Source organism: Mauremys mutica, chromosome 25, assembly GCF_020497125.1.
Source record: "Mauremys mutica isolate MM-2020 ecotype Southern chromosome 25, ASM2049712v1, whole genome shotgun sequence".
In the NCBI taxonomy this organism is placed as follows: Eukaryota; Metazoa; Chordata; order Testudines; family Geoemydidae; genus Mauremys; species Mauremys mutica.
In genome coordinates, this window is record NC_059096.1 from 1,898,936 (window position 1) to 1,916,327 (window position 17,392).

Genomic DNA, 17,392 nt, shown 5'->3' on the forward strand with positions numbered 1-17,392 from the left:
ACTGAATAAAAATTGATTGGACAGTTAAAATGTCCTCTGGTTTTGATATTAATGGAGGATACTTTATATGAAGAGTCCAAAATGGAAAGTGAAGCTTTCTGAGAGGCTGTAATGTAGTGTTAATTAATAGGCGTGTAAACCTCTAGCATGTAGCATCAAGGACCCTTGATCATTAAATACCAAATTGTCTAGTCCCTTTTGTCTCCATGGTGTGGAGCCTGCATCTCATCACAGCCCCTCAGAAGGTTCAGCGTAGTAATAAAGAGCCAATCAGCTCTGCTCTCCCCAGGGGTTGGGGTTTTTCCCTTTGCTATTAATCCATCTGATTAAATAGCTGAACAGTCTTTAACAAGTGCCCCTTGAGCCTTTCTCTCCGCTGCTCTCAATGAGTGGAGCTCCGTTGGAGTCGATGGAAAAATGCCCATTTAAACCCACTGGCAGTCTGGCCCAAAGCTTCGCCGGGCATCAAAATCTGGTACTTTTATAATAAAAATAATAATCATTTGCCCATCTTCCAGCCCCAAGTCTCCATGTGTCTGTCAACCATCGAGGAATTTCCACGGCTCGGCTCTTCTCTCAGTGTCACCATTCCCATTTTACAGCGGGGGAAACTGAGGCACAGACCGAGGAAGTGACTTGCAGCAAATCAGTGGGAGAGCTGGGAATAGGACCCAGGAGTCCTGGTCCCCAGTTCGGAGCATTAACCACAAAACCATCCCTCATTGCATCCCCGTATGGCAGGACATGTGTGTGATGCCTGCAGCTGGCTGACGTTTTGTCATCGAAAGGTTGAGGTGTTTCCCCCCCAAACAATGGCATTTTGAACAATTCAGAAATTTTCTGTGCGAATGCTTGGCTTGTTCAGAATGCGCCTGTTTTTCATCAGAATGAAACAAAACTATTTTATTTCAATTTTTAAAATTCAGCTTAATGTTTTCTGTTTTTCCACATTCCTGCTCTTCTAGTGAAAAAAGGAGTGGAAAGAGGGGACGAGCGCAGACATCAAATTTTGGGTTACGTTTCGATGGAAAAATGGAATATTTCAGCAAAAAACTTTCCCCAGAATAACAATATTTTGTTTCTTTCTAAATTTTGCACACAGAAAACTAGGTATATTTCAGCCACCTTAGTAACAACCTCCAGCCTGTATTCTGAACGGTGTCTTGGTCTGTTCCGTGTCTAACACAGGCTTGGATCCTGTAGTCTCACATGGGCATTGTAAATTGATGGGAGGGAAGAATCTGTATCCTTCACAGACTCAAAAGACCAGTGCGGGGCCGGTAGGCACACTTGTGCGCTCGCACACGCGCACTTTTGAATTCAACTCGTTTGACTTGAGGCCGTGTCTAGACGCAGTGTCACTTTGGCGCTGTCGCTGGGCTGCTGTAGCGCGGACGCTTCCTACAGAAGGGGTTTTCCCATCCATGGAGTTAATCCGCCTCTCCCAGGTACTAGAGAATTCTTCCGCTGACCCCGCCACGTTTACAGAAGGGGTCAGGTCGACCGAACTATGGCCCTGAGGGCGCAATGTTTTTCCAGGGCGTGACCAGGTCTTAGTGTCACATTCCTGGGACTCTCCTAAATGTCTGTGAAATCCTCGGCTGTGATTTGCGGTTGTCATGTTGTGTATTATGGGAGCAACTAGAGTCTCCAACAGAGATCAGGGCCCCGTGGGGCTGGGTGCCGCACAGCCCCATCGTGGGAGATGGGCCCTGCCCTCAGGAGCTTGCAGTTCTACAGGACCAGGCAGCGGAAGGATTATTACATTTTTCCAGTTGAAGAAGTGGGGCCCGGAGAGATTCTGCGACTTGCCCAGCCAGGATCACACAGGAAGCCAGTGGCAGAGGTGGGAACTCAGATCTCAGGAGTCCCAGTCCAATGCCTCAACCCAAGCCCATCCTTCCTCCCTGAGTTAATTATGGGCACTGCTGCCCAAGAAATATCTGCCACCTTCCTGAACTTCCCACCCATGGCATCTTCCTAGATCTGTAAATTCCACTCCACCTTCCTCCTGGCTTCTCCGGTTCTTGGCTCCCTCCTGAGGTGCTAGACATGGGGGAGGAGCTCCTCAAAGGCAGAAGAGCAGTTAAAATGCTGGGCCATTCCAGTAAGGGACCAGCATGGACACAGCACCTTGATGCAGCACTGCACGGAGGAGAGAGTTTCCTCTTGTTTTTTGCACTGTGTGGGTGCTGCTGTGAGTGCACCGCGGTGTTCGTTGTCAGAGGTGGAGCAGTGTCTTTGTCATCACTAGAGGCCTCTGGTTCCCCCATCAGAACCCAAATGCCTCTTCATTTATATTCCAGATAAGTGAGTAAAATTTCATAGCAAACAGGCACTTCATTAATCACTCGATATTACCATTCTGCTCACTCCTGGAATGGAATTTGGGGTCTTGATAATGGCTCTGTTGTCCAGGCATGTGCCCTGAAGACTGATGCACCTGTCTCTGCGACTAAATAGCTTTGCAGAGAAATACGATCGCCTGAAAACCCAAGGCTCCACTGACAGCAGGACGCAGATAAGATAATCTTCCTATGCCTCCGGGTAGCGAAACAATCCTTGCATTATAGATTATAGCTGCACTCCAACAAAGAGATTATTCTTGTTTTTCCTCCTTAATAAATGCGTTTTGTTTAAAACAATTATGGCTTTTCGAATAAGTTTACCGCTCCGGCTGAGGACTAAAATGACGCTGAGCGTCAGGGAGAGACAGACGCACTGGGGGCTGTCGTTGGTCTGTGTGCGTCTGCCTCGTCTCACAACCGCTGCCCTTTGATGAATCGTCTCACGGAAAGACACAGCCCGTTGCAAATAGCTAGAGTTGTTCTAGTTCTGTGCAGCGCAAGTGCATGCGCCCTGTGGAATACCAGGGGCCAGGGGACTCCTTGGCCAATAAAAAAATGTTCCCGAATAATTGTGCTAATAGTTTGATGCAGCATGAAAAATAAATGACTTCTTATATTGCAGGCCCCAGGCGAGATTGGCTGGTGCTAGGTGCTTTCCTTGCCTGTGCCTGTCCCAAAGTCCCTACAAGTCAGAGCAAGGCGGGGGGGGGGAAGGGTTACCACCCCCACTTTACAGCTGGGGACCTGAAGCACAGAGCGATTGTGAGCTGGCCCACAGGGATTCCCCTCCCTGCATCTGAGCGCTTCAGCCTAGATCCCAATGGCAGCAACCTGTCGAAACGCTCCCAGAATTGGCGGCCCGGCGAATCTGTTAGCTGTGGGCTGGGCAGCTGTCTCGGCGTCAGAGCAGGGAATTTGCAGGGTTCCGTGTTCCGAGCTCCACCCCCATCGGTGGGTCTGCCTCTCCTAGGGTGTCACAGCGACGCCTCACTGCGAGGAGAGCGAAGTGATGTCACTGGGGTGAGATTCGCTGCAGGGCAGAGGGCAAAGCACAAGGTACAGGCACCGTGTAAACCCCGTAGTGCTTAGGGCTTCTGCTGGTCTTGCGTGGGGCTGAATTTTACTCACTGATTAACAGCAAACAAAGGGTTAATGGCCGGTGACTCGTTTTTATCGCCTCTGGGTCCGAACACTGAGACCCTATTTCAGTGACTGAGGTTCCAGCTAAGTCACCTGGCAACGCACCTGTTTCATTGGCTGCTGAGCAGAGCAGCTGGGGACCTCAGATGAAAACCGATAATTTGCCATCCACGGCATTGACATCTGTGGTGAATGGAGAAGGGATCAGAGAGGAGGGAGAATCTCTGAGAGCTTCCTGGATCTATCCCTGGACAGTTACCCTGGGGACTAGGTGCCAGGACTCCTGGGTTCTAATCCTGGCCCTGCCACTAACTTGCTATGTGTCCGTGAGGAAAACTCACTCTTGGTGTTTCTGTAAGCGGGGGGTAATGATTCCCAGCTCTCAGGGGGCGTGGGACTAACGGGCATTGAGATCTGTGGGTGAAATCATGACAAAGAGGAATTATTTCTCCCTGGTACTGGGGAAGGGGTGGAGTTACTCAACAGCCAGGAGAAAGCAGGAAAGCTCCGGAGGCTGGGGGAGAGGAGATATTGTCACCCCTCTGCTGAGCAAGTGCAGGTCATGGGGCCCTACAGGTTGGTTTGCAATGGAGAGACACCAGCGATGCAAAGTCTGCACATTTTCTTAGTGTAACGTGCTTTAGTTACACCATGTGCCTTAGTCCTTCAGCAGAGGTGGTCACAAACAGCATGCAGGCACAGCCGCGCGCTCTGAAAGCTCGGGCCAACACCAGGGCCCGGATCCCCAAGAGCAAGAATTGGCTCTAGTTGGAGAGACTGAGGCAGGGCCCAGAGTCCCCTGCTGCTTGCTGCAGCTCCTTGCAAAGAACAAATGGGCATCGTAAAACAAATAACGAGGCAGCGTTTCTTCAAAGACCGTCCGCGCTGGCAGGCGACGGAAAAGATCTCGCAAGGCTTGTAACAGCGCCCTCTTGGGGCTCCTGCTGTAACAATACGATAAGAGGTGGGAACATTCGCACCTCCCCGTGTGTTGGACATGGGGGGATGGGGACAAGTCTGGATTCTGCCCGGACAGTACCTGGAGGACAGCAGGTGCCAGACCTCCCCCTGAAGGGGAGCTGAAATGCTCTTTTACCTGCCGAGGCCTGAGTCGAAAGGTCCTTGTTTTCCCTGCTAGAGCGCAGGGACCTAAGCTAAATCCGAGACAGGAGCTGCATGTTCTAGGTGCTGGCAGGTTCTGTCCGCAGTAGCCGAGGAAGGAAAGGATCCCCAGGACTTTGGCTGGGCAGGGATTCTGCATGTCCCTGTTGCAGCACTGCAGCGTGTGCTGCTCCCGAGCCGAGACTGGGGCGCTTTGCTGGTCTGTGTTCGAAGCACGGTATTAAGCACCGAGTAACCACGTGCCCTCCCTCCCTCCCTCCCTCCCTCCCCTTCCAGATGGATCCCGTGCAGAAGGCCGTGATCAGTCACACCTTCGGCGTCCCCTCCCCGCTCAAGAAGAAGCAGTTCATCTCCTGCAACATCTGCCACCTCCGATTCAACTCCGCGGTAAGCTGTGTCTGGAAGGGGTGGGGCGGGCAGTGCCGAGGGAGGGGGGGCTTAGCAGCCGGATGGTCCATCTTGTGCTAGAGACAAGGAAGGAACAGGCTCCTTCCCATAAGCGGACCGTGGGCCAGATCCTGCATTGCCAGCGGCTTACGTGAGGTACAGCCGAGGAGGGGGCTGTCCGGAGCCATCGCTGTCCCAGCCCAGGAGCTCTGGCTGCTAGAGAATGCAGCAGCTGGCTATGGCTAAGCACCAGCACCAGTTGGGCCCCTTTGCACTCACCCTGCCTGCCCCGAGGTGCCCACTGCGCTGGGGGCTGCAGGGAGGGTGATTTAGGGGGCAGGTCACTGGACCAGGACTCTGGGGACCTTGCTGCAGTTCTTGGCCCTGCCACAGAATCCCCGTGTGACCTTGGGCAAGTCTCCTCCTCTACCTTGTGCCTCAGTTCCCCGTCGGTGAAATGGGGATAATACACCCTGATCTCCCAGGGGGTGCTGGGGGGACAAAACCCATTAGTGATGGTGAGTGCTCGCCTGAGGTACGACGATGAGGGTCAGCTAAGTATCTAGGTAGGTGGGAGCCAGCTCTGTACCTACAGGGGCTATTTCCAGTCCGGCCTTGCAGAAGGTTTCTGCTTCCTTTGCACCGTTGAGAGTAGGTCATCCAGAAAGAAAGCAGAAGGGGTGTGTGTGGAAGGGGGTTCTCAGGACATAGGAAAGCCCCAGGGGATTTCTCTTGTCTCTCTTGCCAGCAAGTTAAAGAAGTCTGGGCTGGATGAATGGACAGTAAGGTGGATAGAAAACTGGCTAGATGGTCGGGCTCAACGGGTAGTGATCAATGGTTCCATGTCTAGTTGGCAGCCGGTATCAAGTGGAGTGCCCCAAGGGTCGGTGCTGGGGCCGGTTTTGTTCAATATCTTCATTAACGATCTGGAGGATGGTGTGGACTGCACCCTTAGCAAGTTTGCAGATGACACTAAACTGGGAGGAGTGGTTGATACGCTGGAGGGTAGGGATAGGATACAGAGGGACCTAGACAAATTAGAGGATTGGGCCAAAAGAAATATGATGAGGTTCAACAAGGACAAGTGCAGAGTCCTGCACTTAGGACGGAAGAATCCCATGCACTGCTACAGACTAGGGACCGAATGGCTGGGCAGCAGTTCTGCAGAAAAGGACCTAGGGGTTACGGTGGACGAAAAGCTGAATATGAGTCAACAGTGTGCCCTTGTTGCCAAGAAGGCTAATGGCATTTTGGGCTGTATAAGTAGGGGCATTGCCAGCAGATCAAGGGATGTGCCCTCTATTTGACATTGGTGAGGCCTCATCTGGAGTACTGTGTCCAGTTTTGGGCCCCACACTACAAGAAGGATGTGGATAAATTGGAGAGAGTCCAGCGGAGGGCAACAAAAATGATTAGGGGGCTGGAGCACATGACTTATGAGGAGAGGCTGAGGGAACTGGGATTGTTTAGCCTGCAGAAGAGAAGAATGAGGGGGGATTTGATAGCTGCTTTCAACTACCTGAAAGGGGGTTCCAAAGAGGATGGATCTAGACCAGGGGTGGGCAAACTTTTTGGGGCGAGGGCCACATCTGGGTGAGGAAATTGTATGCAGGGCCGGGGCAGGGCGGGTGGAGTGCGGGATGTGGAGGAAGGGGCTCAGGACAAGGGATTGGGGCAGAGAAGGGGTGCAGAGTGTAAGAGGGGGCTCAGGGAAGGGGGTTGGGGTACAGGAGGGGTACGGAGAGCAGGATGGAGCTCAGGGCAGGGAGTTGGGGTGCACGGGGTGCAGGGTGCAGCAGGGAGCTCAGGGCAGGTGGTTGGAATGCACAGGAGTGCAGAAAGGGGCTCAGGGCAGGGAGTTGGGTGCAGGAGGGGTGCGAGGTACAGGCAGAGGGCTTAGGGCAGGGAGTTGGGGGGCGGGGGGCAGGAGGGGTTTGAGCTCCAGCCTGGTGCCGCTTACCTAAAGTGGCTCCGGGGTGGCAGTGGTGCACACCAGGGCCAGGGCAGGCTCCCTGCATGCCTGCCCTGTCCCCACGCCACTCCAGGAAGTGCTGCGGCCCCGGGGGGGGGGGGGGGCAGACGGCTCTGCGTGCGCACATGGAGCCCTTTGCCTCCTGGCCCGGGGGCTGCTTCTGAGAGCAGCACCAGGCCTGCAGCACCACCAGGGGTAATCCCGCGGGCCATAGTTTGCCCATCCCTGATCTAGACTGTTCTCAGTGGTGGCAGATGACAGAACAAGGAGCAATGGTCTCAAGTTGCAGTGGGGGAGGTCTAGGTTGGATATCAGGAAACACTATTTCACTAGGAGGGTGGTGAAGCACTGGAATGGGTTCCCTAGGGAGGTGGTGGAATCTCCTGCCTTAGAGGTTTTTTAGCTCAGGCTTGACAAAGCCCTGGCTGGGATGATTTAGTTGGGTTTGGTCCTGCTCTGAGCAGGGGGTTGGACGAGATCCCTCCTGAGGTCCCTTCCAACCCTGAGATTCTGTGATTCTGTGATTCAAAGGGAGTTGGAATAAAGAAATGCCCTGATGCCTGGGCCTGTCCCAGCACGGCTAAGGCCTTGTCTAGAATGGAAACGGGCCGCGGAAGCCCAGTCGTGCTTAGCTCAGCAGCTGGCCTTTGTGGGCGGGTTTCACACACCGAGGAACAGCGAACGGAGGCGTTCTTGGCATGCACCGGTTTCATGACATCGATTTAAAACCGGATCTAGTGACATTGGTGCAAAGCCCGGCCTAACGTACCTACATATAAACCGTTTCCCCTGCGTTCTGACACAAGCCAAATCACCACAGAGTTAAACAGATGGACGTGCGTCTGCATTCGATGTTTGCACTGATTTGGCTAGTTGAGTTTTAAATCGATTTCCTCAAACCGGTTCCAGTTTGGTGGCAGAGACAAGGCCCAGCAGAGTTCCCTAAACCCCATGCACAATTACAAACCGGGGGCCAGATCCTGGCCATGTGAAGGCGCTTGCAGGGGAGTCGCACCCATTTAAAGCTTGGGTAAATTTGCCCAGTAGCATGGAAACAGGCCTGGGTTAAGTCCCCTGCACCGCAAGGGAGATAGGCCCATTAGACGGGTTCACCCATCCCCTCCAGGGGTTCCTCCCAAAATAGGGTTGGTCATCATCACCTTGTCTCTTTGCGTCATGCCCCCCTTTCCACCCTGGGAAGGGCAGGTTTGCAGCGGGAAAGCCCTGCAGTGTTCGATGGCTTCCCTAGCTTTAATGGGAGGAAGTGTTGCCTAGTGGTTTGAGCAGAGGACTGCGCCATGGGAGACCTGAGTTCTATTCCCAGCTCTGACACAGGCCTGCTGGGTGACCTTGGGCAAGTCACTGCATCCCGTCGTGCCTCCATTTCCTCATCTGTAAAATGGTGGCAATGACGCTGCCGTCCTTCACAGAGCTTGGAGATCTACTGATGAAAGAAGCTAATTATTTATTATTATGGAAGGGCAGCAAATTGTAAAGCCAGCTGCTTTCTCTTTCCGCCGCACCCTCTCTGTTGCACGGTGCCGTCAGAGGGCTCATTTCCACAGCCGCGTTCCAAGGCACGGCCGCGGCTTGGGCATACCCCGCGCACGTGGTGCTGCAGATGGATTTACCCCTCTCTGCTGCCCTCCACCCTGGTTCTTTCACCCCTCTCTTCCTCTCCACAGGACCGGTGCAGCTCCATGAGGCAGGCTGGCAGCTGCAGCCTCCCTCTCTGTACAGTGGAGCTGCCACGTCTGTTCCTTTGTCTTTCCGCTGCTCTTCATTTCGCTCAGGTCCGCTCCGGCTGCCTCACTCCTTGGCTCGCATGCTTAAGCTGCTTTATCAGCCCGTGCAGTTCGTCTGTGTTCCTCGGGAGCTGAATGTAATCTCTGCTGCCTCGGCGCTGCAGAGCTCTGATGTGCTGGATGGGTTGCTTGGGGGTTTTTTTAGCCTTTCCTTCCAAATCAATCAAACATCTTGTTGAGGGGAGGAAAGTAAGGTTCATTCGTCCCCAGCAGTAATGAATTGTACCCGGCCAATCCCTTGGGTGGGGGAGCTGATTAGAAGTTTAAAAGGAAATTCTCAGTCAAATCAGAGGCGGCAGAAGTTGGGTGGATCCCCAGCAGATAGAGGTGAGGTTCCCTGGTCTGGAACACGTGGGAGGCCAGACTAGATCCGTCCTTACTGTCAATGACCAGCTCAGATCTGCTCTGCAGCCTTCTGTGAAGAGCTGACTGACCAGTCGACCTCGCGGTCGAATCTCTTTGCTCTGGCTCAGGCTTGTAACGCTCGTTGTGCGCAGAGGGCGAAATCCCAGGGTGTCATTCTGGGCCCCGGATGGGCTCCATGCTCCTCATCGTGGTCTCCAGGGTGTTGATAGGAGCCTTGCACAGAGGACAAGGGACAGAATATGGCCCTGAGGGAGTAATTAACCTGGCAGGAATCACGGCATTGTCTCATTCAGACCGTGTTGCCAACCCTGGTGGATTTATGGGGAATCTTGCAATATGTGGTGTGTTAGCTCCTGGAATCAGAGGATTATGGGAAAATCTCGGCTTGGAACTGGGACCCCAGGCTGTGCAAAATCCAGAAGGCAAAGAACCAGAACCTGGTGTTTATCGTCTTTTCGAATCTCATGGTCTTTAGCCCAATCTCATGGCGTCGTTCACCAAGGGCACCGTGCTGGCTGTAGGCCACTGCTGTGCTGCCATTCGTTTCTCCTGCTTCCCCATCCTCCTTTTCCCAGTTTCTCCCTCTTCCCTGTCTCTACATGTCTGCTCTGTTCTTCCTTCTGCATTTCCCTTCCTTCAGCCGCTCCTCCTGTGGGCTTTTCCCCTGCTCCGTGTTGGCTGAAATGATCAGCTGCAGGCTCTCAGTGAAAACTGCTCAGCAGGTCACCTCTCTCCAGCACCCAGACACCCAGCTCCCAATGGGATCCAAACCGCAAATAAATCCGTTTTACTCTGTGTAAAGCTTATACAGGGTAAACTCATCAATCGTCTGCGCTCTGTAACACTGAGAGAGAGAGAGATGCACAGCTGTTCCCTCCCCCAGGTATTAGTCACTTACTCTGCGTTTACTAATAAACAAAAGTGATTTATTAAGTATAAACAGGAGGATTTAAGTGGTTCCAAGTAATAACAGACAGAACAAAATAAGTTACCAAGCAAAATAAAGCAAAAACACGCAAGTCTAAGCCTAATACGTTAAGAAACTGATTACAGGTAAATCTCACCCTCCGAGATGGTCCAATAAGCTTCTTTCACAGACTAGACTCCTTCCTAGTCTGGGCCCAATCCTGTCCCCGGTAGAGTCCTTGTTAGCTCCAGCAGCCATCTCAGGTGGTCAGCAGGGACTTTCTCATGACTGGAAGCCCCTTTGTCCCGCTTCTCCCCCTGTTCTATCTTTGGCACAAGGCGGGAACCCTTGTCCCTCTGGTTCCCCACTTCTCCGAAATGGAAAAGCACCAGGTTTAAGATGGATTCCAGCATCAGGTGACATGGGAGACCCCAGCCTCCCTTCTTCCAGGGCTGGCCCACACGGACACAGGAAGGTTTGCAAGTAAACAGAGCCATTTACAGGTCATGGATTCTGAAGCACCCTTAATGGCTTCCACTTAATATGTTGGATCAGTAACACAAGTTTATATGTTATTCTCCTAACTCCAGACATAGAAATAAAACATGCAAACAAATAGGATGAACACACTCAATATATTATAAGCTTTGTAATGATACCTTACAAAGACCTTTTGCATGAAGCATATTCCAGTTACATCATATTCACACTCATAAGCCTATTTCCATAAAACACATGGAGTGCAACATCACAATGGGAACTGGAGTCGTACTGGTTTAACTCCCCATGTGGACACTCTTAGTCCGGTGTAAGGGCCTTTGTCTGGCTTAGTTTACGTGTTTTGGGAAGGGGTTTAAGCTAAACTGAGAAAAAGACACAGTTGTTCTGGGATAAGAGTATCCCCCGTGGGGAGTGAAAGCGGGGTAGCTGCAGCAATGTAGCTGTCCCCTTCCCCTGTAGACCAGCCCTTCAAAGCCAGGCTAATCTCCTAAATTCTGCAAACAAAGCTCTGTTTATTTTAAAAAGCATCTGTCAGACTCTAACTGCAGCCTGTGTGGTCGAAAGCCAAGCGTCCCCTATCCCGACCCGTACCTGTGTCTCCTCCCCCCCTGCAATATTTAGATCTCGCGCATGACAAGCACCCGCCCAAACAGATATTGATTTGCTGGTTGCAAAGGTAGGGAGACGCCATAGTAATCTCCCTGCCGGTGTGGCTGGAGAACTGAGCCTCGGGCCAGCACCCGAGGTGGGTTAATGAGCGGCCGCATGGCTCCTGCGCCTTCAGAGCCTCGTTATACTCTGCTTCTGCTAGCCGAGGCTCAGTAATCGTGCTAGCGTGCTCGCTGCTTCCCTTCTCCAAACGGAGGAATAGGGCAGGAGTTTCCTGGCTTTATTGAAAGCCACGTTGTGCCCGTGCTGAGCCCAGCGTTTGGGCAGGGCCTTGTGGTGCCGGGGGACAAGGTGATTGGTGGAGGGCAGGGGAAGCCCAGCGGCTCCCAAAACGAATGGCAGACTTTCTGTCTCAGCACTCATCCCCACAGGCTGGGGGAGCCTGACGGATCACCCCCCTGGTGCCCTGTTCGCTAGAGCAGCCTCCCTGCTGTAAAGGCCACGAGTCTGACCCCCGGCTCTCACTGCCTGGTGCCTCTCTCCACGGTTAGTCCCACAGTCAGCGAGAGGGAGGGCAGCAGCACAGACCCCAACAGGATTTAGGGAGCATGAAACGCAACACACCAGAGCTACTGTGACAAAGGGAGATTGCTAAGAAAAGGCCCGTCCTTCGACGCCTCCATGCGCTTTGCTGCAGATGGTCCCCGGGCAGAGAACGAGGCCAGTTGGGAGCTTTCCTGGTGCATTTTCTGAGGAGGAGTTTGATGCACTCAGCTCAGCGATCCGCCGCGATGTGGATAGTCCCTGGGAGCCTGCACCGCTCCGCCTCTTCCAGAGGAGCAATGCAGCCCCCGGCCGCAAACGCTGCAGGAGGCTGGCTCAGAGCAGAGTCCCAGTTCGACTTGTCTGCGTCCTCAGACGGCCTCATCACCGAGTAACTGGGAACATGCTGCCGTGTAACTCGCAGGGCAGGTTCCAGTGGCTTATGCGGGATCAGCCTGTTAGCCCCAAATGCACTCGCACAACAAGTGCTCGTGCTCCATCTCGCTCGTACACACATGCCCAGTGTCTTTCTGTCTCACTATCCCAAATGCTCACGCGCATCTCATGTGTGCGCATGCTTCGTGTCTCTCCAGCACTGTTGTCTCGTTTCTTTCACCCACGGGCTAGCTGTCGCTCACACGTGTACTCTCCTGCCCCGTCTCGCCAAGGCCACGCCTGGAGTAAAGTCACCTAGCCGTTTACACTGCAGCGCTGGTTCGATTTCTGCATAGGATGGCAAAGCGCTGGGCGCCCGTTAAACTCCAACTCAGCCCTGACCAAATTCCGTTACCTGATGGAGCTTCAGCGTATTTGCTACTGAGCCTCTGCTCCCTGGTGTCAGCCTGGTGGGTTTTCATCCACGGATCCTGGCATCGATTCTGAATTCTGACACCCTCATTTCTCTCTCCCTAAAGAGGGGGGTTGGAGGGTCTGGGTCTTCCTAGCAAGCTCTGGCCGCCTACATTGGCCCCCAGAATTGCCATGCAAATGAATCTGCCCTGCTCTGTTACAGTGTCTTCATTCATTTTGGAGTTAGTTTCCGTAAATTGCTGAATTGTGGTTGCTTTTGGTGACAATGCTGCCTTGTCCCCAACTGCTAAGGACACAAATGTTTGGGGCTATTATCTTTTGTGTACGTTTTTATCAGTGCCATGCAGGCATGCGCCCACCGCTGTGCACTTCATTATTCAATGTTCACCGGGAGAAAGGAGACGGTGAATGGAAATTGCATGTTAGAGGCCTGTTGGTTACAATGGGAGATGTGTCCTACCCGCGAATGTTTTTTTCCGAACAGCAGGCAATTTATTGTGTGTTTCTGAAGTCAGACATTTTGCCTGAAAGCTTCTTTTGAAAGTGACTTGGCGCATTTAATCAGCAAAGGGTCCTTATCTCAGCCTTGCAATGCGGCGATGTTGAAGCAAAATGATACCTCAGCTTGGATCGATTTGTATGCAAAGCAGTTCAGTGAAAGGCTGAAACCAAAGCTTTGCAACACGCTTCCCCCCAAATCTCACCTTGCTGGAGGTCTCTGGCCCTGGGGAGGCCAGATGATTTCAGGGCACCGTGTTCTTCTGGCAGCAGATGCTGGTCGGCGCCCGAAGATGTAACAGATCCTCCTTCTCCACGTGTAGTCAGTCACCCCGTGTCCATCCCAGGCAGCTTGGCTCCGTTTGGTCAGACTGGGCGGGGCTGAGGGGGCTGCTGTTACTTAGTCACTGATGTCTGTCATGGTAGCACCTGAAGACTCCTGCCCCAGAGAGCTCAGGGTCGAAATGGACCAGCCAGACAAAAGGGTGGTTGGGAGGGGAAACAGCAACGCAGCGAGGGGAAGAGTCACAGAGCCCAGGAAGCTGAGGCCGGGCCGGGCGGAGATCGTTAAGGCCAGCACTGGATCCAGCTGGGGGTTCGTGGACTCTCCCTGAGCACAGGGGGCAGAGGGAGCCCGCCCAGGTGGGGACTGGGCTGGGCTCATTTGGAGCGGGTTAGGTCTCCCGAGGGACTGGCCGGAGCCCGAGGTTTGGGGAGACGCTCGCACCGCCCCAGCAGACAGGTCCCTTCCTCCTGAGCCCCCACGCGAGCAGCTCAGTGGCTAAAAGCAAGGCACTCGGTCTGTGTAGCATCTGCACAGTGAGAGGTGACTTGATCAGTGTGTCAGGAGCTTCCGCCAGGTACTGCAGCGCTCCTGCGTCTAGCCGAGACAGGCAGACAGGCCCGCAGGCTGGCAGCTGGAGCCAGACAAATTCCAGTTAGGAATAAGGCCGTGGTTTGTAACCGGGGGGTGACTGACCACTGGAACAAGCTCCCCAGGGCAGTGGTGGGTTCCCCGTCTCCTGGCGTCTGCAGACCCAGACTGGCGCCTTTCTGGGCGATGCTTTAGCCAGACACAAGTTACTGGGCTCAGTGCAGGGGGAAGCGGGTGACATGTAACGGCCTGTGATGTGCAGGAGGCCAAAGCAGCTGATTGCAGTGGTCCCGTCTGGCCTTCGGCTCTGTGTAGCTATGCACATGAGGCGGGGGACTGGAGAAAGATTTTACTCAAATCCGGAGAGAGACCCTGGCCAGGCCAGAGGAGGGACCCGGATGTGTTTGCCGCCTCCACCTCTGCTGGCTCCAGTTAAATCCGATACCACCTGGAAGGTGAGACTTTGTCTCAGCCACCCCCCAGTGTGGCCTTTTCCTTCCCTACTTCAATTCTACTCGTTCCTTCCTCTCCCTTTCCCTTCTGCCTCGGGAGCGTCCGGCTTAGCCAGCCAACACTGCTGCAAACCTGTGACCAGAGAGAAGCAGCTAAATGCAGGGCCTTACACAGCCTGCTGCGGTATGCTGTCGTGGCTGATCAGCCTGGGCGCTGGGCCTGGCTTTCTCCACAAGTGAGACTGCACCAGAGACAGAAGCTGCATGTTTTCTCGTTGCTGTTCGTTTCTCTCCCCTTTCCCGTGCGTTTCGTCTTCGCCACCAAGGAAACAGGATCCGGCTTCAACAGCAGCAGCCAAAAGAGCTCAGCCCAGCTCCGCCGACCTCCTCCCTTCCCCCCACAGGACAGCTGGTGCCACCTGTACCGCCCGAAAGACGCTCTCCAGCTTTCTTCTTCTTCTTCTTTCTGTATCTTTCATTCAAGGGTAGGAGGGTTGTGAATGGGGGGTTCACCCAGGGGCGCAGCGTCCGTGGCTCTAAATAGAAAACTCTGAATCTTGTTCAAAACGATTCCGTGTTGGACAGTTTCAGGTTCACCTTTGACTCTTTGGGCACCTTTATTCCATCTAAGTTAATACAGCAGGAGGGGACTGGGAGGCAGGACTCCTGGGTTCTCCTCCTGACCCCCGATCTGTAGATGGGGGTCCCCTACCTCACAGAGATAAAAGGGCTCTAATTAGAAGTTTGTGAAGCACGTTAGGCCCCTGAGCTGCAGAAGAACAAGGGATCCTTGGTCTCAGAATGGCCTTTGCTTTCCTGCTTCCCCTCCTCCCCAGCTGTGTCGGTCTGTCTGTGCCTTCTTACGCCGCTGCAGCATTGACCTCTCCCTCTTCCTGCCCCTAGAACCAGGCCGAGGCACATTACAAAGGCCACAAACATGCCCGGAGACTCAAAGCCATAGAAGCTGTGAAGAACAAACAGAAAACGGCAGCGGCCCCCAGCCGAGACTTCCCGGCCACCCTGGACGTGAGCGGGGATCCCCACAGCACAGGTATGGCCGTAGCCACTCCCTGGCCCCGGACACGGGGAAAGGGGCTGCACCCCCGGCTCTCAGCCGTCAGCTTGTAGCAAACAGTTGCTCTGCGGGAGCAGGAGGTGGCAGACCCCGTGCCGTCCCCGCGGTAATAATCCCCTGGGATGAACAGCGGCATGATACTCTTCACAGAGCTGGATCAGGAGGTGCGCTGCTCTCCAGATACCAATGAACGTCATGCTGGCTTGGGTCAGAAACGACATCTGCCTGGCAACTGACAGCGCCACGAGCGAGCAGGAGGCCAGCGGGGTTGGGAACAGGCTGCAGGGCTCCTCATTGCTCGGTGACTGGTTTGCCCGGGTCATTAGCTGTTTGGTGACCCGTGTGTGGGGAGCTGGGACGGCAGTCGGCCCCTGGTCCACTGGTGTCTGTGTCCCGGCCTGCCCCGTGGGACTGGTCTGTGGGGCCATCTACGCTGCCGCTGCGGGTGTGACTGTGAGCCCGGGTAGCCCCATGCCCACCAGCTGTGACTCTAGTGTGCTAATGTACCAGGGTAGCCACCCGTGTACCAGCCTGTCCAAGGCTCCGGGTCCGTGTTCGGGCAGCCAGCCCAGACTGCAGCGGCTGTGCTGCTGTTTTCAGTGCACTGGCTGATCTAGTGTGTGTACATCTGTCCATGCCGGTAGTGACACCTCCAGCTGCAGCGTAGAATCGCCCAAACCCTCCCCACTCGCAGCGCTAATTATCAGCTGGCTGCTGGCCTGGCGAGATACACCACAGTCTCTACTGCAGCAGGTAGGGGTGGGTACTGTATCCTTGCACCCCTCCCACTGCCGGGGCCAGCTCCAGTCAGTGTCCCCCACTAGCAGACATGTCCCACAGTTCCCTGTGGAAAAATTGGAAAGAGTCCAGCGGAGGGCAACAAAAATGATGAGGGGGCTGGAGCACATGACTTATGAGGAGAGGCTGAGGGAACTGGGATTGTTTAGTCTGCAGAAGAGAAGAATGAGGGAGGATTTGATAGCTGCTTTCAACTACCTGAAGGGGGGTTCCAAAGAGGATGGAGCTCGACTGTTCTCAGTGGTGGCAGATGACAGAACAAGGAGCAATGGTCTCAAGTTGCAGTGGGGGAGGTTTAGGTTGGATATTGGGAAACACTATTTCACTAGGAGGGTGGGGAAGCACTGGATTCCCTAGGGAGGTGGTGGAATCTCCTTCCTTAGAGGTTTTAAGGTCAGGCTTGACAAAGCCCTGGCTGGGATGATTTAGTTGGGAATTGGTCCTGCTTGGAGCAGGGGGTTGGACTAGATACCTCCTGAGGTCCCTTCCAACCCTGAGATTCTATCCGATTTTAGCCAGAAGGTTGAGAATAAGTGATGCAAATGAGCCGACAAAGGGGAAAAGGCCCCGATCAGCCTTTAAAAGGACAGGTCTGTCATGATCACTGACAACTCTAGTGTTAATTACCTGGCCTTTCTCAGACATCATAAACAGCCTGATTAAGCCCTGAACTGGTGCCAGTTATTTCCGGTGGCCTCCTGTCTGGGCAGCCATTGATTGTTAGCAGCTAATCAGGCTAAAGAGAGTCGTGATTAGTAATGCAATAAACTCCAGGTCGTAAATGCCCCCCCTGCAGGGATGGCCAGAGCGAGAGGCGCTTTCCCTCCTGGTGTCGATCGCTTTCCTGTCCTTCAATTGGAGCAGTAGAAACAGCCCTGCTGGGCTCCGTGTGCTGCGGCTCCCCGGTGCCTACACGGTAGCAGCCAGCTGAGGATCAGGCCCCATTGTGCTGGGTGCAGTACAGATGTGAAGGAAGAGACAGTGTGTGCCCCAGAGTCTGAGCGGGGAGAAGATGCAGCGGGAGGGGTGGAGGGTGGGAACGGGGAAGGTGACAGGAGCACAAGGCAGCGGTTAACGAGAACTAATCGTCAAGCAGTGGCTTGGGCCCCGGTGATGTGGGTTCACTTCCTGGCTCCTGTGTGACGCCGGGTGAGTCTCTGGGCCGAGGCCCTGTCTGTAAACGCT

At 54.0% G+C, this 17,392-nt stretch overlaps 1 protein-coding gene across 11 annotated transcripts in view; it reads left to right on the forward strand.

Moving 5' to 3' along the window:
• ZNF385C (zinc finger protein 385C) overlaps nt 1-17,392 on the forward strand; it is a 181,023-nt gene that overhangs the window by 149,990 nt on the left and 13,641 nt on the right. For 10 of the 11 annotated variants that reach the window (XM_044999508.1, XM_044999503.1, XM_044999504.1 and 7 more), the window contains 2 exons: nt 4,887-4,997; nt 15,238-15,385. In XM_044999508.1, the coding sequence (XP_044855443.1) occupies nt 4,887-4,997; nt 15,238-15,385 (259 nt within the window). The remainder of the gene's footprint in view (nt 1-4,886; nt 4,998-15,237; nt 15,386-17,392) is intronic. The other variant, XM_044999506.1, reaches the window with a different exon arrangement.